General features: G+C 41.6%; 1 protein-coding gene across 5 annotated transcripts in view; it reads right to left on the reverse strand.

Annotated features, from left to right (window-relative positions):
- The window catches only part of LOC103178951 (tyrosine-protein kinase Fyn), a 146,638-nt gene that overhangs the window by 26,021 nt on the left and 94,293 nt on the right, over positions 1-26,324 (reverse strand). For all 5 annotated transcript variants that reach the window (XM_042333724.1, XM_042333723.1, XM_042333720.1 and 2 more), the window contains 3 exons: positions 17,725-17,994; positions 15,802-15,901; positions 11,037-11,135 (listed from right to left, as the gene is read on the reverse strand). In XM_042333724.1, coding sequence (XP_042189658.1) covers positions 11,037-11,135; positions 15,802-15,901; positions 17,725-17,983 — 458 coding nt within the window. In that variant the 5' untranslated portion in view covers positions 17,984-17,994. The remainder of the gene's footprint in view (positions 1-11,036; positions 11,136-15,801; positions 15,902-17,724; positions 17,995-26,324) is intronic.

Consider the following 26,324-nt stretch of genomic DNA (forward strand, 5'->3'; position numbering starts at 1 on the left):
GTAATCCTATTTATGAAACAAAGATCCCAACTTTGAACATTCCTCCTCTAATGTAAACGTCAAGTATAGCCCACTATTGCACCAGATTGTTGCTGTGTTTGCTTGAGGACTAGAGACTGAACTGATTAGCTTTAATGTGTCTGGCTGTGCGGTGTAGACCATGGTGGGGTCCAAGGTGGACTAGAGAGGGATGGGGAAAAAGATCAGCAGTATAAATTTATAAAGTGCTGTTCACATTACAAAGACGTTTCAAAGCGCTTCATACAGTTGATTGTGCATCTGAGATTGGGTGGGAGGGAGAGAGGGAGCCGAGGAGGGGGAAGGATTATTGATTATCATTGAATGAAGTATTTTAATTGTAATAACAACAAATAATTCTAACAGGGTCTGTATAGGTTGAAAAGAGGTTACGGCAATTTTGTTTTGGGGACAGGATTCAATGTAGATCAAATGAATGAAACTGAGAAAGAGTGTGCTTGCCTTAAGTCAGTTCGTCCACAAGGTGGCTATATCCCCTGTCAAACCCAACTAACGAATCTGGAATACGCAACACCACAGTGATGACACAACCTCAGGGCTCAAATCTCCCGAGAGGTCTGCACTGCGCCGTTCTACACAATGAATCATCCAAGAGTGGTGCACAGAATGACAAAATAATAACAGAGGGGAATACAGAACTTTCTTCCCTGCTCTCAAAGCTTCTAGTCACGCACTAGTATGCCATATGCAGTAAAACACCACAGTGCACATAGCTAGCTGGTAATGTTACAGCTCCCATGTCTCACAGTTGGGACAGGATTTGCAAGGGTCTGATCGGCAAAAATCTAGGAACAATTTGTCTTCTGTGACGAGAGCCACACATTGCTGGAGCCGAGTGTAAACTGCACCCCAGTGGTGACGTGTAATTTCCAGTAAAAGCGCCGCTCAGCCCTGCGTAAGGCTAATAGTTTTTGCAAGTCAAATTCAGATGTATTGAAATTATTTGCCCTCTGCTGCCCATGTCATTTGAACAGCATGAAAAGTATATAAATTGCACCTTGCCAGATAAAAAAAACACACAAATAAAAAAAAGGAAGGTGCTGCAGATACACAAAGCTGAAAATACAAGAGGATGATTTCAGGAGCTATTCGCCTTCTCCCCCGCCTGCCCCCTCACTGTCTGCTTATCGATCTGTTGTTTTACTGAAAGAGCAATAAATATGTTCAACATGCTCGGAAAGCCTCAGTGCTGTTACAGAAACAAATCCTCTATGAAGAAGTATCCTGCACACCAGCGCCTGGCATTTGAAAAAGAGACTAAGCAGATTATAACTAAGTCTGAATGTCACACTGTGGGTAGGGGATATAGTAGACACTGCTGCTATTTGAAGCAAATCGCTCATGAGCAACAGAGCACTAATTAGGTGCCAAACCAAGTATCTGATCTGAACACTGGAACAAATTACAAACATAGTAATACACACAGTGATGGCATTTACGCTTCACTACTTAACATTACTTACTAATAGGATGTGGTATCTCACCATACAACATTGAATTCACCAGTCGCATATCACACATTAATTCGTCATTTACCTCACGGCTGCTTGCGAGACCTTTTTGGCATAAAGGGCCACTGCGATTGCCTACAACTAGATTAATAGTTTTTTTGCAAGTCAAATTCAGATGTATTGAAATTACTGCCCTCTGCCGCCCTTGTCATTTGAACAGACTGTTGGATTGTAACATCTTGTGAAGCAGTTTTGCGAATTACAATAAGGCGCTATAAAAATGCATGTTTTCTTGATAACAATAAGTTGGCAGATGATCACATTTTAACTGCCTAAATAAAGAATACATGTGTTACATTCTTCGAATTTATTCAACTGAGATACTGAGGCAATATCTATTTGCTGACTTTCAATCACGGTGAAGCCTATGATGAATAAATCATCAAGATTCAACAGCAACAATTTACATTTATATAGGGTTCTTCACACTGGTAGTATCTGAGAGCACTTAACAACAGTGGGGTTTGACACCAAGTGGAAAGAAAGAAAAGGTGACCGAAGGCCTGGTCGAAGAGGAAAATCTTCAGGTGTGATATGAAGATGGGCAAAGAGGGGTTAAGATAGAGGGATTGAGACAGGGTGTTCCAGAGACTGGGGGATAGTGGCTGAAAGCACAGCTGTCAATGGTGGAGCAGAGGGAACAAGGGATGTGCAGAAGACCCGAGCCAGCTAAGCAAAGGTGTCAGGTAAAGGAGTGGAATGTGAGCAGATAGGAGGTGCCAGGGCATGAGGCGATTTGAAAGTGAAGCTATTGAAAATCAATCCGTTCTGCGACAGGGAGTCAGTGAAACCTGGCAAGAACTGGGTTAATGGGGTGCAGAGTCTTGATCAGGTGAGGACATGGATGGCAGAGTCTTGTATCATTTGTTAATAGTAGAGCTGAGGAGACTGGCAAGGAGTACATTGGAAATGTCAAGATGGACGTGATGAAAGCTTGAGTGAGGATTTCAGTAGCATTTGAAATAAGCAGGGGTGAGTGCAGGTGGTGGAGGTGGAGGGAGGCAGCCTTGGTCAGAGAGCGGATGTGGGGTAGGAAGCATAACTGAAGTATTGAACCCGATGCCAAGGTTGAGTACAGGTTCAGTGAGTCTGAAGGATAGACAGGGAAGGTTAAAGAGTTCAAAACCACAGGCAAGAAACCTTGACAGGAACCAGGAGGATGGCTTCCATCTTGCCCATATTCAGGTGCAGAAAGTTGCTGCTCATCCAGGTCTTGATGTCAGACAAGCAGCCAGTCAGAACATTGGTAGGATTGGGGTTGAGATTATAAGAAGAAAATTAGATTTGTGTATCATCTGCATACTTGTGGAAGTTAACCCGATGCCTGAGGATGATATCACCAAGAGGAAGATGTAAATGAGACCACACGGTCACCTGTGCCTATACCATAGGTGACCGTGTGGGGGCGTGAGGGGAAACCATTAGAGGAGATGAACAGGTGGCAGTGGGTCAATCAGTAATAATAATAATCCTTGCATTTGATATAGCGCTTTTCACGTAGGGAGGACGTCCCAAAGCGCTTCACAGAACACACTGTAAAGTGATTTGACTGTATATTTGTGGGCGAACGCGGCAGCTCCCACAAACAGTCGTAGATTGAAAATGACCAATTTATTATTGTTTTTGGTTATGGAGGGTTTATTATTAGGCGTGTGGAGTAAGGAAACTTGCCAAAGGCTTCGCCCTGCCTGGAATTGAACTCAGGTTGAACCAGTACTTGAACCAGGCGTGTGTGGTGCTACTGGGGTGGTTGAGGGAGGACAGGAGGCAATCAAGGACAATGGCATAATCCCATTATATCAAAAGCAACAGGAGGTCAAGGAGACGGAGGAAGCCCTAGTCACAGACGATGTCTTTGGTAAGGCTGACTAGCACTGTCTCATTGATGTGAGCAGGGCAGACACCACACTGGAGGGAGAAGGGAGTGGAAAGAAAAGTGTGAGCAAAGTTGGGTGGCAGCAATGTATTACAGGAAGGTCAGGTATGAGATGGGCCGGTAGATAGCACAGTTTGACTGATCAAGGGTTTTTTTTTCAGGAAAGGGGCGATGACCACAGTATGGAAACAGAGCAGGATATTGCCAGTGTGGGGGAGAGGAGTGACAGTTGAGTGATCAGTACTGCAAACTACATAATTTATGTTGACTTTGTCAAAATGTCACCATTGCGTTTGGTTGCTGCTCTTTCTTCACTTTCATAATCCACGGTTTCCCAAAGAGTTGGAGACTAAGAAAAAATGCCCTCTCAAACGTCACTGATTCAGTGTTCATCCACAGATTAGTTCATTAATTCGCAACACTTTCTAGTCCGCCGTGATGCACATTCATGGAATGTTTGCAATTGCTGCCGGTGGTCTAGCAAAAGGCAGCTCTGAAACAACTATGAGGTGGTGAGACACTGCAGTTGAATCAGTAGTAAGGGAAAGGGATTTATTAATACCAACTCAGGGAACCCCACCTGTATTCAGCAATGTGTCGCAGTCCCAATCTACTAAATAATTCCAAGAATAGTAATCCTTGCTTTTGATATAGCATTTTTCACATCAGGAGAAAGTCTTGAAGTGCTTCACAGGATTCACTGTACCATGTAGTGACTGTATTTTTGTACAGAAATGTGGCAGGCAATTTGCACATAGCAATGTTCCACAAACAACCATTAAACAATTTATCTGTGGGATTGTTGGTAGGATACTAGGAAAAAATCTCTTTTCGAATAGTGCCAAGGAACCTTTAATATCCACTTCAACAGACAGTCGGGACATCGGTTTAATGACTCATCTGAAGGATGGTACCTCCAACAATGCACCATACTCTCAGCACTACACTGGAGTGTCAACCTAGTTCTTCCAGTGCTGTGAGCAGGGATTCCCCCAGTTGTCTGTGATGCACGAACTGTGGAAGTTTGATCGCTTTAATTACTCCGAACTGAAAAAGGGCACATGTGAATTGTGCATTTACCGACAAAACCTCAACTGAAGTATTCAGAACTGCAAGGGGCAGTCTGTGAGAAACCCAATTTGCAGGGTTGTAATTGTTCCCTTCACCACGAGGGGGCACCGCTGCCTCTTCTAGCATCAATCAATCTACCATATATACACTAATAAAACAAAATGTCTGTCTGTGCTTCAAGAAGGAACTCAATACCCAATTGATGTAGAGATATGATTTATACCTCATCAGAAAGGTCTTGTTACTGGGAGTGACATGGGCTTATTTGTTTTCGGGTATCTCCTATCGTTCATGATTTATTTTCAGTTTTGCATTTTTCACTGCAGTTACCCCTGGTGGCCGCCAAGTCAAAGTGGTGCTGTGGCATCGTGCGTCAGTTACAATTGCAGTTACACCTGGTGGCCACACTGGCTGACAGTGCGCACATAGCTAAGCGGTGGGAACAAAATGAAATGTCTGTCTGTGTGTCAATCTACATTTCATATTGGATCCCTTGGCTGTAAGTGAAGCTGCAACGGATATAACTAGTCAATAATAAAGCTGACACTGTGGCTCGAGGAAGTGGGGCAGGATAGTGATGGGATCATATTCGAAGTCCAAAGTTTGGTTTACCTTACTGAAATTGATTGAAATCTTTAATAATTAATACTTCCACATCATAGGGGTGGAGGTGCAAAAAATGGACAGGGTCTGTGATCACAGTTCAAAGACTGACCGAGTGGGAACTCAAGTTTCCTCATGTTGTGCAGGCAGGGAAGGGCAAGCTTTGTTTTGTAGACAGTGTGTGTCCTGTTGCTGGGCTGTGAAAAAAACTTTCCAGATAATCTTGGCTCACAAACAAAACAGATTGTTTCGCGTTTATGATGAGCCAAAGCTCTGCACAAAAGTTTTACAGGACAGCTGTAGCTGAGTCATCAAAACTTGGAAAGTATCAGGAATGAGAATTATGATCAAAAGCAGCGAGGCAGCTCACAGATCCATTGAAATATTGGGAGGGGGAATAATTTGACTTGTGCATTTTAAAGCGAGTTGGACAGAGTCATAGGAGGCAACCGGTTATAGTTAGTGCTCTAGCATAAACTTTCTACTACCAACAAGTCAACATCTGAATTTACCACCAAGCTAGTTGTCATAACTAAAATCTCCAGCCCCACAAATTTCCTTCTAGACTGTAAATGTATGCAAACATATGTTAACCAATGCATGTGCAACATCCAATGCTACTGGTGGTAACTGTGCAAAGCGGAGGCCAGAAGGGGACAATGGCAAACTTCCAATATCACAGGATCATTGAGTGAAAAGCTGGATTTCAGAAGCCAAAGACCATCGCGCTTGGTCAAGTGGCACTGAAGAAAAGAACCCCAATTCTTCAAAATCATTCCATGAGAAAACTATTCCACTGAAGTCCCAAGTGGCAAGTCTCAGCTATATTCTCTTCTACAAATCTTCCAGTATAATAAATAAAAGCTATAATAATAAATAAAAGCCATTGGACACAACTGTTATTGCAGCAAGAAGCCATGAGCCCTTTAATAAACATGTGAAATGTCCTTGCATAACAGTCCATAGTGACACCTCACCTGCTTCTACCGTTTTTTCTGAATGATGCCTGCAGCTGCCTGTCTAGTCCTAGAACAGAACATGCGTCTCTATAACAGTACATGCATTGTCCTTTGTTTACATAGATCATCATGTGTGATCAGTTTCTAGTTTCACTCCATGATAAAGACCATTATTATTTTATTGGAATTGATGGGGTTTGTTGTCACAGAAAAGTCCATAATCCAGACCCATCAAGGTGTCTCAACAGGGACTGCTCAGAGAGACGTGAAGCTTTTGGGACATTCTGCATGTTGGCAGATGAGAGGCAGATGCCAGCTTTGTTATTAACCCCACTTTCGTATCATAGTTATGTGAACACAGAAAAAGACTAATTCTGCTTGACATCTCAGTGCCTTGCACTGGAGAGGATGTACTTTCCTGAAATAATGTCCACCTAGCATATGGTCTGTCAACTACCATATGGACTTTACTAGAGTCCACCTGCTCTCACAAGAAAAGAGCTTGTTTTTTCAAGGTTACTTAATAAATTATATCAGGTTTTTCTGACATACTACTGTGGTCAATGATGTTCAATTAATCATCTTCAAACATATGCACTTTTCTACAGCCTGACATTGATAGATTTAGAAATATGACATTTTCGAGTGCTCCAAGCATATCATCAGGAAGACTCCATTTAACCACTCCACAACACTTGACATTTCCAGGCGTCAGTCACCACAGGCAAGATTCCAACAGACTGTATACAAGTAAGTATTGTTCCAATATTCAAGAAAGTTGATAGAACCACACCTGGCAACTAGACACACTAGCCTGACTTCAAAAATTAGAAAAGTGATGGAGTCAATCAACAGAAATCAAGTGGCAGATTACCTATATAAAAATAATCTAATAAACAACAGTTAACCTTGGGTTCAGAAATGGTAGATTTTGTCTGACCAACCTCAGTCTTTTTTTGAGGAGTGACAGCCTAAATTGATTGTGAGAAGCAATATGATAAGTATATCTGTAGTTCCAAAAGGCATTTGACAAAATACCACATGAAAGACTTCTTTGCAAACTGTGGTTACTGGGTATCAAGGTGAAGACGTGGACATGGATTCAGAATTGGCTGAAGGGAAGGAAGCAGAAGGTCATTGTTTGTGCAGCTAAGTCAAAATGGGGAGGTAGAAGGTGGCACCATTCTTATGTCTTGTGTATATTAACAATCTGGATTTGCCATAACAGTTGTTAAATATTAAAATGACACGAGTCGACAGTAACTATGAAATCAGAGGAGACAACAAAGGTCTTCTAAAGAGTGCTTGGTATGTTACGCACATGGGCTTATGATTGGCAAATTAATACAAGTATATAAAAATAGGAAACACGTATTCCATGAATGGGATAGAACTTTCCAAGGATGACACTCCCAACAATGCTGCACACCCTCTGCATGGGTTCCAAGTCCTGTAGTAGGGCTTGAACCCACAATCCTCTGACTCAGAGATGAGAATGCTACCAATTAAACCCGGCTGAGACACATATTTTCATAAGTGAAACAATACTAATACTTGCATTTGGTATTGCGCCTTATCACGTCTCAAAGCGCTTCACAGAATATACTGTAATGTGAACTGACCATATATTTGTGGGCGAAATGCGTCAGCCAATCACACACAACAATGTCCCCCAAACAGTCATGGTTGATTGCCTAAATTTATTATTTTTTGAAGGAATTTTTACCTCCGGAAAAACGATCCGCCAATTGACTATCAACCAGGTTCCTACAGATTTCTAGGTGAACAGAGGTGTGTGGAGTAAGAAAACTTATCCAACTTTCGCCCTGCTGGGAATCAAATCCAGGTCCTCTCACTTGTGAGGCGAGTGCTTCTAACCACTAAGCTACAGGATTCCATTAAATGTTCAATAGAAGTTGTTGTTGAATAGTGGCTGCCTGAACTAATCCAATCTGGGTGAGACAGTATAACTGCTTGTATCATCACAATATAAAATGCATGGTACAACTGCATTTCAGCCCAAATAATGCGGTTTGACTGTGGCCCACCGTTTGTCTTGTCCACTGCGACACCCACTGCCGACAAACAGCATGTTCCAAAACCAGAATAAAACCACAGACAGTAACCTCCAAATGCATTTACACTCGTATCTCTATACAAAGAAGAGCAGCAGTCAGAGGGTATTTCAGGACATTAACACATGACAGGCCTCTGATGATTTCAAGACTCAAGTAAAATCACTGCATTTCAGAAGTGCGACTGCCTATTAACATACCCTGGCTTTTACATAACCCACTCTGTAAAGCAACCTAACCTGTGTAGTGGTTTTCTAAGCGGTAACCGTGAGCTTATGTCAGGTAACCATTAGTCTAAAGCGGAGAGCAAGTGTGATCAATGATGGAGGTGCCATTTCTTCTATTTGGGGAATTCAGGCTTTAAGTTAAGTACAGCCTTTGGCAGGAAGCTGATATGTGAAAAAAAACAGGATGTGTGTGATAATTGGGTACTACTCTCTCATTTAACTTTTGCATTTGTGTCAATACTGTGTCCTCGTATGGACATCACACAACAGTGTTTGTCAAATGCCCAATGTTACCATATTCAAGTGGGTGCTTGCCATCACTATTATGCAGCCAGCTGTCAGGCTGGGCTAAAGTTATTGGCAGCAACTAAATCCACAACAGGGCACAATGAGGATGTGCCAGGTTAGCACATAAGAACCTTCATATAGTTTACAATGCCTGAAGAGATCCGCAGTCCTGCTCAGAATAGAGCTAAGGCTGTTAATGTTTATAGGTGGAAACAGATGGTGAAAGAAGAACTGCTGTCGTTCACCATTAAATGTTCAACTAAAAGCATAAACAACAGTCTCAGCCTCTGTAAACTTCAAATTGGACTGTGTCATCTGGGCATAATGGCTTGTGTCTTACTAGATCAGTGAGCATGAGTATGTAGTGAATCCCATTGAGTTTGGGACCATTATGAAAGTTTTCATTGTCTAAAGATTTATTTACAAATTAAGGAGGATTACTGGGTAGCATAGTAACCTTGAAAATCCAGTCTTCATCTCTGGGGTATTCCCAGAGCGCTGACCCTCTCTCATCTCCTTACTCATGCGTTTACATTTTTTAACCACACTTTACAGCAAAATCCTGAGATGTGATTCAACATGTCCTCCAGACATGAAAGGCACTACATCAAATGCAAGGATTATCATCAAGTCTGCACTAGTCTTTTTCTGCACTCTAGATACCTGGTCTAATCCCATTTCCCTGCTTCGTTCCATACCATTTAATATTCCTCCTCTTTAATTATCCATAAAATTAACCTTTAAAATAATTAATGGATCACGAAATGACTGTCTCTTCCCGGGAGACATTTTCTCAAATAAGCCGACCCGACACCGCCTTCTTTGACATAAAAAACTTGATTGGATTCCATAGCCTATCCACAAAACACCTTCTGCCTTGTCTGAAAATCAAGGCTCTTAGATTAATTTGCACAACTGATAGGGGTCAATTTCATATTGTTATTGATTATGGTCCAGTGGTGTTATATCTCAGTGGTTATGAAAAAATGCCAAGCTGTAGAGCACACCAAGGCTCCGTTTTGAAAAAATAGCTGATGCTATTGTAACTTTAAACCTGTGAGAGGCACAAAGGAACACAATAATATAATGAGAAAGGTATACCTGGTATACCCCATCAGGTGAAACAGCAACCCGATGTTGCAGGAAAACATGCCGTTCAGACAAAAGCACAAAGGTAGCAAACACCCACATTGGCAATGGGAGGCTCAAAGTTATACTTGTATTTACTCTGAAAGGCTAATTCATTTTTAATTTTAAGATCACACAAAATTGTGGAAAATCCTTTCATTTAGTTTTAATTTGGAAGAACGGCAGAAAATGGTCTTTCGGTTTAAAACCAAATTGATGAATTTTCCATAATTCTGCACAATCTTACATTTTAAGAAAAATATGGTCTTATAGGCCGGCAAGATGGCAAACCCATGTTTCATTGGTTGTTCTAAATTATTCAGACACCCGTATCTCCTTCTTTACATATGACTGAACATGGGTTAAACAATGTGTATAATAGCCTGCTCTGTGCATCATTTCCCAATCGTTAGCACTGAGAGTTTATTCACAATTCAGTCTAATGTGAGAGTTTCCCCTTCCCACCTACCTTATACTTATTTCAATGGATTGATTCAATAAAACAGGTAAGATACCCAACTATGCACAATGCACTAGGCTTACACACAGTAACCTAAATGTGTCAATCGCAGTCACTGCATCAAATGCAGTCACTGTATTAAATCTGATGTGACTAGTTAATGGAAAAGAGATGACACTATCCTAAACAGCCTCTATATGTGAGATTTCCAAAAAGTTATAGCAGAGTTGCTTTGTAATGGTCCTTTGGGCATTCACTGCAATCTATGTTAGACGTCTCCTGATATTTAGCTCAAAACACTAAGATTTTATCCAGAGACTGAGCTGAAAGCTTGCAGTTGTGAATCCTGTTCCCAGTAAAAATCAGAAAAGACTTTGCCTACTCAGAGAGTGCCATTATGTTAGCAAAAAAGATTGCTTGCAGATGTTCCTGATATTGTGATCTCGGTTTTGCAAGTTTTTAAAATCTTTTGCTAAATTAGAATTTCCATTTGTACCTCTTTTATTCATTTAAAATTGTCCTAAATATTTAAGAGAAACAAAGGAATAACATGGCCTAAAACTAGAACAGTTTTTACTTTTTTAAAAAAAATGGACAGGCAACATAAACAAGCAGGATTCAAATACATTCAGGGAAAGGGCCAAAAGAAAAAACAGACCTTCTCAACACTTAAAAATGAGGGTTTGGGCTTACTGATTCAAATTAACATCTTGCCTTCAGTTTACATAATGTAGTTCTGGTGTTATTGCATTATGGTGCCCTTGTGCACACATGACCTTTACCCAAATTAAAGACTTACTCCTCTGCATGGATGGAATCAACTGGAGCTACGTAATTGCTGGGAATATATCCTGTTCCTCCTGATTGCAAAGATCGAGCTTCCCACCAGTCTCCCTCTCTGCAAAGAGAGAAGTACGTTAGCTAAGAAAGCAGCAAAACAGAAACATGACAGATTCCACACAGTGATTCATTAATTGCAACAGTGGAGTTTAATAACTTATTAAATAGATTTTATGAATTACATAAACATGATAGGTTCTACACTGACGCATGAAACCCAGAATTATCACCGTAATTTGTAGCTGTTTTAAATTATCCAACGATCCTCTTAAACTTTTCTGGTCAAGATATTTGAAGGTTTACCGCCTATTTCAAGAATGCTATATTCACAACCTTAATGATAAAGAAAGCCTTTTCTCAACAACACCTCGAAGTCTCATGTACAGCTGGAAATAAGTGAGGAAATCAACCCAAATTAGTATTAAAATGCAAGTTGTGTTTGTGGTAGGTGTTAAGTGTCACACCCAATTTTGTAACAATGATGAGGTTATGTCCTCATTGACACTTGAAGATTGTTTGCATAGCTGGCAATTGTTAACATGTTTTCATACTCGGTAATAATAGCATAAATCCCATTCTCTCCCCAAAAGTTTACCAATAGTACAGACAGAATTCTGTCATGTAGTGAATACTGACCAATGTCTGGTCTCATGTGGTTTTAAGAGCAGCTGCTGAACAAATGAGTAGCTTTTTTTAAAAAGCTTTTTTTTAAAAAAAGTGATGCTTTTCGTGCATTAGGAAAAGTAAATCTAATTTCTATGCAGCAAAGAGCATCACTGAAAGAGATCAAGTAATAAAAAATAGACCAGATGGACTGCAATGATCTTTCCTGTGTTCCTAAATGAAGAATTCAAAAGAGCAGAGGCCTTCTCAGTAAATGTTCTGGGCTACCACCCAGATAATATTTCATACAGCAGCACTGAGAGGTATGGAGTAATACAAAAGCTACCTAATTTTCCAAGCACTATTAAGCATCGATTTGATGTCTTCAGCATAAACAAAACCCATGGATATTGAAATCAGCAAAAGAAACATTTTTATTCCTCTTGCTTCCTCCCCCACCCCTATGCCATGTTTGCAATCTCTCATTGCTCCATAATACATTCTATGAAACATTCATTCCACTTTGGTGAGCCAATATTTTTATGATGTGTTTATTACACATTTTTCACTGTTTCTAAGATGCACAATCCACAGTTGAATAGCTGTGGATAGGTTTTAGAAAATACTTTTAGAAACAGTTTTTTAAAACAATTTTTTTTAGTAAAGTGTTTGGACACAGTAGAATGTGTTTTAAGGTGCATTTTTCACTTGCTGGTTTTGTGAACATTCCCACTATATTTAATTGTATTTTATCACTGTCGCCTTCCTACATAGGAGGATAAGTTAGACTTTCTCAATATACAGATTACAAATATTTAGGGAATACTTCACTATGGTGTAGATTTATTCTATTTATGAAGCATTTCAGAATGTCCAGAACTTGGCAAATTGATGAATTTGGTGTTAACTTCAGTCATTTTCCTGCAGGTCTTAAAACAAATGAACGAAAGATGGCTTCAAAATCAAGGCTGTATTTAACAAATCACAGATGCTCTGAAATCCACATCAATAGAGCAAATCTACACTCCAGTGGGGGTTTTCATCCTGAAAGATTCTCCAAGTGGGGATGTAAGGTCTAGCAAACCCAGCTGTTTAGTGCACATAAAGATTTCCTGTCTATTTGTACTAAGATGAAAAATAAAAATGACAGATCAGCAGCCAAACTTTTTTTTGTTTCACAAACTGGAATATGATTTTAAAGTATATATTCATCAATTAACACAACACTTGTTCATTTGTGTGTGCTAATTCTCAAACCACCGATCAGCCTGGCTCAGTTGATAGTCCTCTCACCTCTGAGTTAGAAGGTTATGTGATCGGGCCTCACTCCAAATGGAAGAATTATTAACTAATTTACATTGGAATATACAGCACAGAAACAGGCCATTCAGCCCAACTGGTCTATGCCGGTCTTTATGCTCCACATGAGCCTCCTCCTGCCCTTCCTCAACTAAGCCTTCAAGCATAAACTTCTATTCCTTTCTCCCTCATGTACCTATCTAGCTTCCCCTTAAACACATCTATGCTATTTGCCTCAACATCTCCTTATGGTAGCATGTTCCACATTCCCACTACTCTCTGTGTGAAGAAATTTCTTCTAACTTCTCTATTTGATCTATTTGTGACTATTTTATATTGATGGCCCCTGGTTTAGGTCTCCCCTCAAGTGGAAACATCTTCCCTATGTCTACCCTATCAAAACCTTTCATAATTTTAAAGACCTCTATCAGCCAGATATTCACCTACCTTGTTTTGAAAGTTATTAATGAACACCATTTTATCTGGGTGTCTGTTGCACATTTCCATGAATCTCTTGGAAAAATTCGTAAATTCAACCATTGCCATAGGCTTATTATTCTTATGCTGATTCTTCTAGCTCTACGCTTATAGTCCATGTTAAATAATCTGATCAGAAGCTATATTTCCAATCCTCTCAGCAATTTAAAGACACAAATCATGTCTCCTCTCAATCTTCTTTTCTTTTATGGAAAGATGCATGGTATTGGGGTTAAGGCAGGGCAGCAGGATTGAATGAACTGATGTAGACTCGATGGGCTGAATGGCCTCCTTCTGTGCTGTAAATGTTTGTGTTTCTAAATATATTCAGCTCTGCAATACTCTCTTCAGCACACAACATTCAGAACATTTCTATGCAATAAGATTTTTACTTCAACTTGTGAGCCTTATTCATTGCTCACTTGTACCCAGCTCCTCACTCATGAGAATAAGATGTATTTAGTGTAGTCCCATTGAGTATAGTTTGTTTTTCTGAGGCTACCATGGTTTTTGACAAAATTTATAGTGAACATTAGATCATGTTCCTTTTGTTCTTCTTGGTCTCTTCAGTGCTGGATGCAAATCATGTTGCTCAGATTGAGTGAATAAAACCAGCTGACATTCTTGGGTTTTAAGTAAAACTTTGAAGATGTGTGAAATCAATTGAATATTTATGTACTATTAAAAACAGACAAGCTGACGTACACCAACACTGATTTACAAAATGTGTATAGCAAGAGCTGAGACCAGTCATGTAATAGAAATTTCGAATGTTGACTTGTTTTTATTTCTTGTCCTTTCACATATTATGGGGGTAAATTGGACAAATTCTTTGTGCAGATACTTGCCTACAAATTAGCAGTTACTACATTTGACAGCAATTAACGTGTAATAGCTTTGAGTTATTTTAATGCTCTAAGTGCTAAATCAAAAGCAAGTATTATCATTATGTAATTTTTAGAAGATGTTGGTCTTCACCTCTTATTATCTGAGAGGTAACTATTCCCTTCAACAGTAACTGATGTGTCCAACTATGGGCTTGTGTAGTTTACCCTCCATTTGCTTCTAGGTGATTCATGTTTACACAGAATTTTAAATAGGCCATTTCTTGGCATTAAAATGTGGAAAACTGCAAGAAATCCTTTTTACAGCCAACACCGACAACCAGCACCTCTCCCATTTCTCTGAATTCTGATAATTGTAAAGATAAGAGACAGAGACTTGACAGACTGTTAGCCCTGCGAGCAGCTGGAATGCTGATTATCCATAAGCCTGGCTAACAACTTCATAAAAGTCAAGCCTATGTGACTTTTATGAGGTTTCGGACTTGACTGTGGACTGTGGATAATTCCCGCAGAATGGTGATGCTGATACCGACATTTTCTAAATCAACTTGCACATGCACTGGAAAAATAGGTGATTCTTTTCAGCTTTTTTTTTAAAAAACAAAAATGGGATTTGAAATATTTTAAATAGAAAAGTTTGGGGTCAAAAGTATTTCAAATAGGTAATCCTATATTTCTTTAGAAGGTTAATTGAAGAAATTCTGTGGTTGCAACAGAAAACATCAATGCATTGAAGAGGAAACTACATGAAAGTGAAGGACTAGAGGAATATGCAGGGAGGCTAGGTAGAGGGGATTAGGAGTAAGGGAGACTCATGTGGAGGATGAACAACGGGACAGACTGGTTGGGCTGAATGCTGTACATTCTGTGTAATATTATGCAAGTGAATCCAGAGGAAACGATAGCTCATTAGATATTAGGCTGCGCTCACAATAAGGTGGAGCTCAGCAGCCAACAATCACAAAACTGCGGTGAAATATCCTGCGGCATTTCCTGTAAACAAAACGACTTGAGACAAACAAAATACACATTATTCTTATTCAAAGCAAAGGAGAAAATAATGGCAAAATTCATTGTATTTTAATGCTTGTGGTTTACTGATTGAAAGGAACAAGATGCCATCATCTGGTCCTCTACCTGGTATAGGCACACAAAGTCTATTCAGCTGTTCGGAAAGGTTAACAAGATTTTTTAAAAAATAAATAAATGTGGTACATAATAAACCCAAATCCTCCTATAATAGAGATAGTGTTGCTTTAACCGTCTCATTTTAAACGTAATTAGTAATTAGTCAAAACACCATCTTTGAAAGTAGGGCATTCAATGAAGGCTTTGACTTGCTCATGCATCACTGAATGGAAATGAAGCAGCTTTACACCAGCTCTCAGCAGTTCATCATCAGAGGAACATTTATAGGCATCACCCTGGAGCCCTTTCACCGCTAGTTAAAATATAAAAAAAACTTGAACTGGAGACTTAGCAATATCTAGCCTTACTTACGTGTTGTTAAGGATCTGAAACTTTTCCCCTTTTCTAAAACTAAGATCGTCGTCTGTTCTGGCATCGTAGTCGTACAGTGCCACAAAAAGGGTTACTCCTACTGCAAACACAAAGCAGAGAGATGTCTGTCAGCATTTCTTTGAGGAAAAGAATAGTTTAAGATGATTATCTTCCTTAGAATCTATTTACCCCGGATAGCTAACAATAGCAATTTATTCTGCTATTTTTCAATAATATTTTATTACTATGAATGGATTTCCCATTTTAATGTGGGACTGAAAAGATCATGCTCTTTATCAATCAGTGTGACGTGTACTCCAGAGCATATACCCTACCTCTGCGACCTCCTAACCCCCTACCAACCCGCCCGTTCCCTCCGCTCAGCCGGCTCCGGCCTACTCCACGTCCCCCGACCCACCCGCCCCACCATTGGCGGGAGAGCCTTCAACCACTCTGCCCCCAACCTCTGGAATTCCATCCCCCAATCACTCCGCCTCGCCCCCTCCTTAGCCTCCTTCAAGTCCTTCCTCAAGATCCTCCTATCGACCACCCCCCTTCCTCCCCTCCCTCCGACCCCAGCTTGGGTCTGAAATGCTGTATTCTATCCAGCGCCTTGAGACGTCCTCCTGACGTGAAAGGCACTATACAAATGTAATCTTATTGTTGTTGTATAACATCATTCAGTCACTGGTACATGAATTTACTGATGAGAATGTGTTAGTCTAGAGTGGGTGCTATTCTATAAACGCTAAACAAAGATTCCGTACCTTTTTATTTTTGGTGTTTTCAGGCTCAGAAGGTATCAGAGTGCAGGGGTTCATGCGATCGAATCATAGAAGTTGACAAGAATTGGAATTGTTCAAGTGTTATATGGGGGAATTTTACTGCTGATTATCTGTGAGGTTACGAGTCTATTACTCTGATACCAACTTCACATGACACCAGTGGATACAATACAATATTCCCTTTTTAGCACCTTTCACATTGGGAGGACATCTCAAAGCAGTGAAAGATGAAAGGGAGGGAGCAAGTCAGAGGGACTTGGAAATGGAGTTCCAGAGAGCGGGCACTAAGTGGCTGAATACCAAGTTACCTCTGCCGAATCAACTGTCTTTTGTTTTAATTGATATGAATCAAACATCTGGGGCTGGAAGATGGCAGGGTGACTGTGTCAAGCATCTGAATTGCAATTGGTCAGTTCTGTGCCTTTCCCCCTCTCCAACTCCAAAAATAAAAGTCTTGCTCTTTTGGAGGAGCTTCCCATTGCCTCACCTCACCAGATTAAGACCAAACTCTGGGCTCAGTTTATCCCTCCTGCCTAGATTACCAGCAGGTAAACTGTTCAGTCCTGCTGCTGTTGGGAACTCTGGATGATATGGTAATGTAGAATCAAGGCTATTGTAGCAGATCTTCAGACTGTGGATACCCAACACTAAATTGGGTAGCGTTTAAGTGTGGGAGCTTGGGAATCCAAAAAAAAGCTACTACTAGCACCTTAATAGGACAAAGGCCAAAGATCACTGAAGAGACATCTCACTGTGCCACCTCACTGAGAAATGTAACCATGTCAGAAACAAGGTGAGCAGAAAGGCTGGAAGATCATGGAGAGAACTTGGTGCCCTGAACTTTTAACACTGAAACAACAGGGAGGAGGGGCCAGGTAACAAGTCAACTAACTGGCAAACCACTACTGAGATTTTTCAATATTTTCTGATCCGATGTGCAGATAAGGGGGTGTGCAGTTATCCTGCTCTCACCATTATTTCCATTGGTTATTAGGAAACTGCTAAATGCCGAGGGTAGTCTTATGCACCTGTGTATTATGTGGAGGGTGCTGGCCAGTCACAGCTGGATGTGTACCTTTATACAACAGGTCCACAGTACTCGGCACTTTATTAACAGGCGGCTGGTATTTTCTCATACCTGTTAACGATCCTCCTCCCCGTGTACGTAGCGTCCCTGTGTGAGAGGAAGAAAGGACGCCGCCAAAGACAGCCAGTGCTTGCCCACTTGTCCCGTGGAAGCTGTTATAATTAGGAATCCCCGAGATGCCAAAGCTGGGATAGTGCTGAGGAGAAGGTTCCGGTCCATACCGATAGCCTGTGCCTTGGGAAATGCATCCATCCCGATCATCCCCGGTTGCTTTTGTTGTCTCTTTATCCTTGCATTGCACACAGCCCATTATCTAAACACCTGCAAAAATAGAAAACAATTTAGTCCTAGTGACAATTGAAATGTGTTTCGTGTAATCTTCACTCACTGACTGTATTTTCCCATTAGTCAATCAGCAGTGGAATGTTGAGACGTGGAAAGGGAGGGAAATAAATAATAATAATTCTTGCAGTCGATATAGCACCTAATCATGTCTCAAAGTATTCACGCTCAGGAAAATATGCATTAAGCAATTTTCCACACACAAACATGATCTATTAATTGGAGGATAATTGGCAAGCCTAATAGAAAATTGCAGAAATATTTGCCAAAAATTGCAGGGAAATTTGACAAATTTAACAGAAAATTGAGGAGAGATTTGACAAATTTTGCAGAAAATTACGGGGAGTTGATTGATGCACAACATTGCTTCAAGTATTCCATTGCGTTACAGCCTTCCTTGCAGCTAGAATCATTCAGTAATTGCATATTACATAATCAATATATACACTGAGAATTAGATGATGAAATGCATGATAGGTGAGTGCACGCTCTGCTTGTCGGCCTTCCCAACTCCTCCCTCCACAGGCTGCAGATAATCCAGAATTCTGCAGCCCATGTCCTTTCCCGCACCAAACTCCATGACCCCATCTCCCCCACTCTCGCCCGATTCCACTGGCTCCCTGTCCTTCAGAGGATCCAGTTCAAGATGCTGGTCCTCACGTACAAAGCCGTCCAAGGCCTCGCCCCACCCTACCTCTGCGATCTCCTAACCCCTTACCAATCCGCCCGCTCCCTCTGCTCAGCCGGCTCCGGCCTGCTCCATGTCCCCCGACCCACCCCACCATTGGTGGGAGAGCCTTCAGCCACTCTGCCCCCAATCTCTGGAATTCCATCCCCCAGTCACTCCGCCTCGGCCCCTCCTTAGCCTCCTTGAAGTCCCGCCTCAAGACCCCCCTCTTCGACCATTTCATCGGCTTTTTGCTGAAAAACTGCAGACACACTTTTCTAATGTCCCAGATTATCGGTCAGGGCATGAGGAGAAACTTATCTTTTAAAATACTGCCATTGGATCCTTAACTTTTACCAAACAGGCAGACAGGACTGCAGTTTAACATCTCATCCGAATACCAACAGAGGAACCCACAATCTTCTGATCTAAAGGCAAAAAAAGTACTACCAACTGAGCCAGGCTGATACAAGTGTATTTGTTATCATTACCGTCACCATTCCCCAAACTGGACTGGATGCGTGTAAAGATTTTGTTTTGCATCTTGCTTTGGAGGTCTTTATTTTTCTCTGCTTCTGTTAGATCTCAATTAAACTGAAATTTCAGTCGTCATTACATGCAGTGCTTTTTAATGAAGCTGGCTACTAACAACATTGTCCCAGTTATTATTGGGAATTGCTGTGTGTAACCCTGACTGGAGTTTCATCTCAAATGTGCAGTGCACATTCCAAGCCACAGGCCAGACAGTTGACCTGATTTGTGGCGTTGCTGGTTGCACTCTCTAGCCAGCAGCTCATAGGCATGCTCCATTAACCACATCTCTAGGTTCTCCCCTTGCATATTTTGTGAACTGCTGAAGCAATTCAGATGCAACTTGCTGCCTCCCCTCAAACATAGGGCTGCTAGGAACAGCAGGCGTGGACCCACATCCTCCATCATGTGGTGGAATGTATCTGAACTCAAGGTTCCTCAAGCAAAACGGCCCATTTTCATTAGACTCGATGCATAAACCTGAATGTTGAAATGAGAAAGAATGTGTCTGTCATGAAGTGTATTCAATAAAAGGTGTCAGCCTGGCTCGAGGGTTAGCACTCTCACCTCTCAGTGCTGTGCTCAAAATGGCTGTAGTGTTTGCCTACAAAATATGTAGTCAATACATTCTACTGTAAATCTGAGGCACTTTGAAACATTTCGATAACATAAGATGCTTTAATCAAATGCAAGGATTATCATAAATGGAACAACTGCATAATATTGCGTTCCAGAGAGATACATTACTGATGCACCTTCAAGCCCTGATTGTTTCTTGGTACCAAAATCATTATTGTTTCACTGAGGATAATAAACACTAAAAAATACACTTCTTAACTCTCTAAAGCCCATATGTAAAAGTCCTCCAAATCTTAATATGAAGTTTGGACATCGCAGAGCACCACTCTACACTACAGTACCAAACACAGCAGTACATGCAGACAACAAATAGCCTAGTAGAAACAGATATTGTTCAATAATATTCATAAAAACAGCAAAACCTTATGATTCTTATTGCTGCATACAACAACTACTGTGGCTTATGATGTAGAGAAACCCTTCAATTATTATAGAGCCAACACACTCAACAACTACAACAACTTGCATTTATATAGTGCCCTTCACGCGGGGTAGCGTCCCTGAGCGCTTGACAGTGGTGGAGTCTGAAAACGAGCCAACGGGAGAGGGAGGTGGGAGGTGACCATAAGCACGATCAAAAAGGAAGGTCTTTAGGTGGGACTTGAAGGTGGGGAGGGAGGGGGTAAGGCGGAGGAATTGAGGGAGAGAGTTAGTTCCAGAGTTTTGGGGCGTAGCGACTGAAGGCACGGCCACCAATGGTGGAACGGAGGGCACGAGGGACAAAGAGGAGGCCGGAGCCAGCCGAGCGAGGCAGCGGGTGGTGGAGTGGGGGGTAAGCAGGTCAGATAGGTGGGTAGGTGCGAGGGCATGAAGGGATTTGAAAACAAGTGAGAGGATCTTATCTAGCGCTCAGCTTCAGCCAATAAAGACATTGCTACAGAACTTCATGAAAAACTATTACTACAAACCTCCTGTTTTGACAAAATGTTTGTTCTGGTCCCATTCTTAGGCTACACTCACTTGTGCAATGAAGATAAACGGTTCTTTGAACCCACCAGTGACACCGTTGGAGCATACAATAAATGCACATTCTTGCACTAAAAGCAGAGAGCGTTACCTCAGTTGTTCTCAAGCACTTCATTATCATATCGCAAGAGCATTGCTGTGAGGGCTGAGTCTCCGCCTGCATTGTGCACTCTCCCACTCACTGCAATGGCCACAAATCATTCCTGACCTGTCAAGGGGCATTCCTCGCCACACACACACACATACAAACAAAAATGTATTGTTTTAAAAGATCAGAGGTCATCAGCAATCACACCTCAGTGCTGCAAACATCACATTCACAGCCTTCCTGCAGAGTAGCTGCAGCACAGGGCGCATAAGCCTCTGTACTGCATCAGGATGAGATTCGATGATGAGCGGCTCAGGAAAACCATTCTAATCCTTCAATTATTAAAGCAATGTTTGTTCATCATGGGGGAGAAAAATCTCCCACTGGCATAGGAGGAGTCCACGAGCAGGCGCAGCAGGAGAGGAGCCAGCACTGAAACACTCCATTTTCTCAGCAATAATCTTTCTGCGCAGATTGGAATTAAAGAATGTCCGACAGGTAATTCTTCTCAAACTATCTTGATTGTGAAAGTATAGCTCAAATTTAAATGGCAGCTTACAAGAATAGAGCAGCAGCGATTTGCGCCCTGTAAAACTATCCAATTCTCTCTGTTCGTTTTGGTCAGCCGGTATCTGACATATATGGAAACCCATCACCATGCTTAAACGTATCCAAACCAGACAGAGTTTCACATGTGCATCATGCCACTTACACATGAAAATATCCCTGTATCTGGATCCAGTGAGTAGTGGGTTTCAGCTGAAGAAGCTGGAGAGCCAAGTCTGGCAGCTCCCAAAAGAATGGCTCAGGAATTGATTCCTGCAACTAGGGTTAGTGAATGCTTCCTTTTTGGAAAATTATAAAATCCTGTGAATAGAAAGAATCAGACTTGGATATGTAAATGATTATAAACTATTCTTTTTCTTAATTCCCCAAATACCTCAACTCACTCTCAAGGGTTTTGAGAAATCCTCCTGGCATGCACAGGGTGACCAAAAAGTTGTTTTTTTAAGACTTATTAGACAATGTATTGGTATCACGACTTTTTGGTTACCATGTATATTGTAAAAGATTGAGGAAATAATCTCGTCCCTGTGCAAATGCTCTTCCATTGGCTGATGGGAGGAGCAGGAGTGAACCCTAGAGTGACTGGCTAATTAAGAATTTATAAACTGCTGGACCAGGTAAAGGCAATTAGTCATTTCAAATACTATTTGTTTCTCATACACCATTCTCTAACCCCCTGCAACATCAGAAATGTATCATAATGTATAGTACGACAACAACTTGGATTTATATAACACCCTCCATGCCGGACGGCGGCTCAGAGCGCTTTACAGTAACGGATCCTGGGACAGAGCCAGGGGGAGGGGGAGGAAGGTGACCAAAGGCGCGGTCGAAAAGAAAGGTCTTCAGCAGAGACCTGAAAATGGGAATGGAGGGAGCGAGACGAAGGGAGTGAGGAAGGCAGTTCCAGAGCCTCGAGGCATAGTGGCTGAAGGCACGGCCGCCGAGGGTGGAGCGGAGGACTCGGGGGACAAGGAGGAGGCCAGACCCCGAGGAACGAAGGCAACGGGTACTCTTTTGAGGAGAGAGGAGGTCAGAGAGGTGGGGGGTGGGGGGGGTGCAGAGGAGTGAAAGAACTTGAATACGAGGGTCAGGATCTTGAAATCGATCCTCTCTGGGATAGGCAGCCAGTGCAGTCTGGCAAGGACTGGGGTGATCCTTGCATCTGATATAAAATGTAAACAACAGCATTATATTTGTATACTGCCTTTCATGTCAGGAGGACATCCTACAGCCCGAGCTGGGAGTCGGGATCAGGGAGGGTGGAGGGCAAGTGGGGGGAAGGAGGGCGACTGAAGGCACAGTCGAAGAGGAGGGTCTTGAGACAGATCTTCAAAGAGGCAAGGGAGGGGGTGAGATGGAGGGACTGAGGGATGGAATTCCAGAGGGTGGGGCAGCGTGACTGAAGGCCCGCCCGGGAATGGTAGGGCAGGCGAGGCAGGGGACGTGAACCAGGCTGGAAATTATAGTGACCATGCATTTGTAGACGAACGAGGCGACCCATTTGCACCCAGCAATGTCCCACAAGCCATGAATGTCGTATCAAGCAACAACCACCACATCACTGCCACCATTTATACAACCGGAGATATCCACTAAAATATATAGTCAATTCACATTGCAGTATGTTCTGTGAAGTACTTTGAGACGTCTTGAAGACTTAATGAAGCACTATACCAAATGCAAGGATTAATATAGCATATTTCACCCCCATCAAGTTTGAAACAGAACATTTACTGTGAGATTTAGGGGTATCATTATGCTATAAACACTGTCATTGAGGAACAACGTTTACACATGATACTGATAGGTGACTGACAGGCAAAGAGTAACCTATCAAATCATTCCGATTCCTCCATAAGGAGCTACAATAGGAGCTAATAATCCACCAACATCAGCTAAGAAATCATTTGATTTTGCTAAATAATAGAAACATTATCACTGATTTCAGGTCCTATCAAGTACTGCACAACAACAACTTGCATTTATATAACACCCTTCATGTAGGATAACAAAGGATGCTTGAGCTTTACTGTAGGACTGCATTTGGAAATCTTCTTCCGTAAAATTATAATTCCCTTTTGTCAGAAGTAGAAAGCTCCTAAATGTCTAATACTGAATCTAAGGCTAAAACATTCTAATCGCTTGAGTACATGTGCTATTGCACTTGAGCCTAGAGCTGGAATCCAGGTTTAAGCTAGTGGCCAAATATCAATACATTGTACATATCATCTCCTAGACGAGCAGAATTTTCTGAGTGCCAGAGAAGAAAATCTAGAAGGCACTTTAACAAATTAAATGTTATTTATGTAAAGTGTTTAAATTTATTAAACAATGGCTGTAGTCTCTCAATGCTGATGTATCAGAGGCCTCATAATTTGCAGTTGGTAAGCACCAGCACCTTCCTCCACAGACACAGGGCATGGAAAGAAAGCTAAAATGGCAGGAAGCAAGCGTGAACAAATAGAATGCATTCAGCTTATTCCTCAATCTTATTTCTTCCTTCCAAACCATGTGTATGGCCCACAGAAGAGTTCCTCCAATGCATGTTCATACATTGTACTGCCACGTGCCTTGAGGCCCCACAAAGCCCTAGAATTGACCGCCATCAATAAAGCGCAGAACTGCAGTCAGTCTGTAGGCTTGCTCTGCTTCACACTCTCTGCAATGACTCCCTCCTTCCTGCCAGTAATCCAACAAAATGCCACAAATTACACCGCTCCTAGGTGTTGCCGAGCACAGCTTTAAGGCAGATCCGTCACCCAGTTAGCAATTTGTGAAAATGTGAAAAGAGAAAAGTGGGGTGTCTGACACATGCAGAAACTGAAACCCATCATCATGCTTAAGAGTATCCAAACCAAACTGAGAATTCCATGCATCCAACCTACACATGGAAATTCCAGAGATAGATTGTTGGAATGCACACTCTCTCCATGGAGGTAAGCAGGATGCATACCTCCATAGTCTGGAAAGTATTAGGCACAGGTTGGCAAGAGCCCCAGAGTGTGCTTTAGGGTACTGATGGAGTCTAACCAGCTAAAATCGCATAGTTAGCCATTGAGTGTAAAAATAATAACTTTTAAAGGAAAGCACAGGGTTTTGGACTTAGAATTGATACATATTTGAGATTCACGAGAATGGTACAGGCTGGAGAAGTTAGGACTTTTCCCATTAGAGCAGAGAAGGTTACGTGGGGACCTGATAGAGGTCTTCAAGATCATGAAAGCTTTCGACAGGCAAGATAAGGAAAGCTGTTTCCGCTGGTAGGTGTGTCTGTGACCCGTGGTCACAGTCTTAAGATATCTACCAAAAGGAGGTTAGAAGAAATGTTTTCACTCAGTGAGTTGTTCGAATTTGGAATGATCTGACTGAAAGGGTAGTGAAGTCCGATTCGATAACAGCTTTTAAGAGAGAACTGGATAGGTATCTGGGGAAGACAAGTTTGCAAAGTTATGGGGAGAAAGCTTGTGATTGGGGTTAGTGAAAGTGACTTGCTCTGTCAAAGAGCCGGCACAGACTCGATGGGCCGAGTGGCCTCCTTCTGTGCCGTAATCTATGAATCTGCTTTGGGAACTAATACCAGCGCAGACCAAGTCAAACGTGCTATAAGCGTTCTAGCACTTTAGCTACCAATAACTAACTCTCCTTTGTACTTGTGTGACATAATCCAAAACAATTTGTGTATGTCTTGGGTGTAACACATTCACACATGCAACACTGATGTTATCAGCTCTGATGTGCAGTTAAATGCTGTTTCACACCAGAACCCATTTATTTAATCTAAACTGCACTAAATTGTTCAATAAACTGCATTTTACACAAATTCTGGGATATAGGGACTTATATCTCCATTGACTATTTTTAATGCTTTTCCCAGTATTACAACGTATCAGGCAACCTATGGTTTCTTCAAAATCATCATTTATCTAGTGGTTGTCAAAATTTCCTGACAGAGAAATCCTTTCCAGGAGACTGTTTCAAACCTTCACTCTACAACTTCCTTATCAACCATCTGGGAATGTCACACTGCAGTGTTAATAATAATAATCATAATAATAATCCTTGCATGTGATATAGCACCTTATCACGTCTTCTAGATGTCTCAAAGCGCTTCACAAAATATACTGTAAAGTGAATTGACTGTATATTTGTAGCAGCCAAAACGCAGTTGCCAAATGCGTACAGCAGCGTCCCACAAACAGTCGTGGATTGAAGTGACCAATTTATTATTGTTTTTTTTCTTAAGGGATTATTATCAAGCATGTGGAGTAAGGAAACTTACTTTTTGTCACTTTTTTGTCACTTGGGCCTTTCATAGCAAACTGCCAGTTTTATGAAGTTTTAGAAGCAAAGACCAAATTGATTCAGCTGGCACCTGCCTGCTGCTGTCCACCACACTGTCCGCCCCACCATTCAACTGTCAGGTATTCAGGTTTTCTACCCCCTCCCATTGGAACTCCATCTCGGAATCCCTCTGCCGCGCCCCCTCCCATGTCTCCTTCAGGGTCCATCTCAAACTTTCCTCTTTGACCATTCCTTCAGCCAGGCTTCCACTGCCACCCGCTACCCTCCACCCCTCTCGATTCCAACCCCCAGCTCGGATGTAAACCTATAACCGTCCAGGGCCTCAAGATGTCCTTCTGATGTGAAATGCTGTTATCAACAGATACTGGCCTATTCCAGCAACTTTTAGTGCAATTTTGAATGTTGCTTTAATCTTCTCAATCTTTCAATTTGCAGATCCTATTAGCAATAACCTGCCCACCTGTGCTGGAGTATAATTCTGTACATTATTAATTGAAATGAACGAAAGTGGAATGCAGACAAAGCTCCCAGAATTATAGAATTGTT

Source organism: Callorhinchus milii, unplaced genomic scaffold (assembly GCF_018977255.1).
Source record: "Callorhinchus milii isolate IMCB2004 unplaced genomic scaffold, IMCB_Cmil_1.0 Scaffold3, whole genome shotgun sequence".
NCBI classification, from domain to species: Eukaryota; Metazoa; Chordata; class Chondrichthyes; order Chimaeriformes; family Callorhinchidae; genus Callorhinchus; species Callorhinchus milii.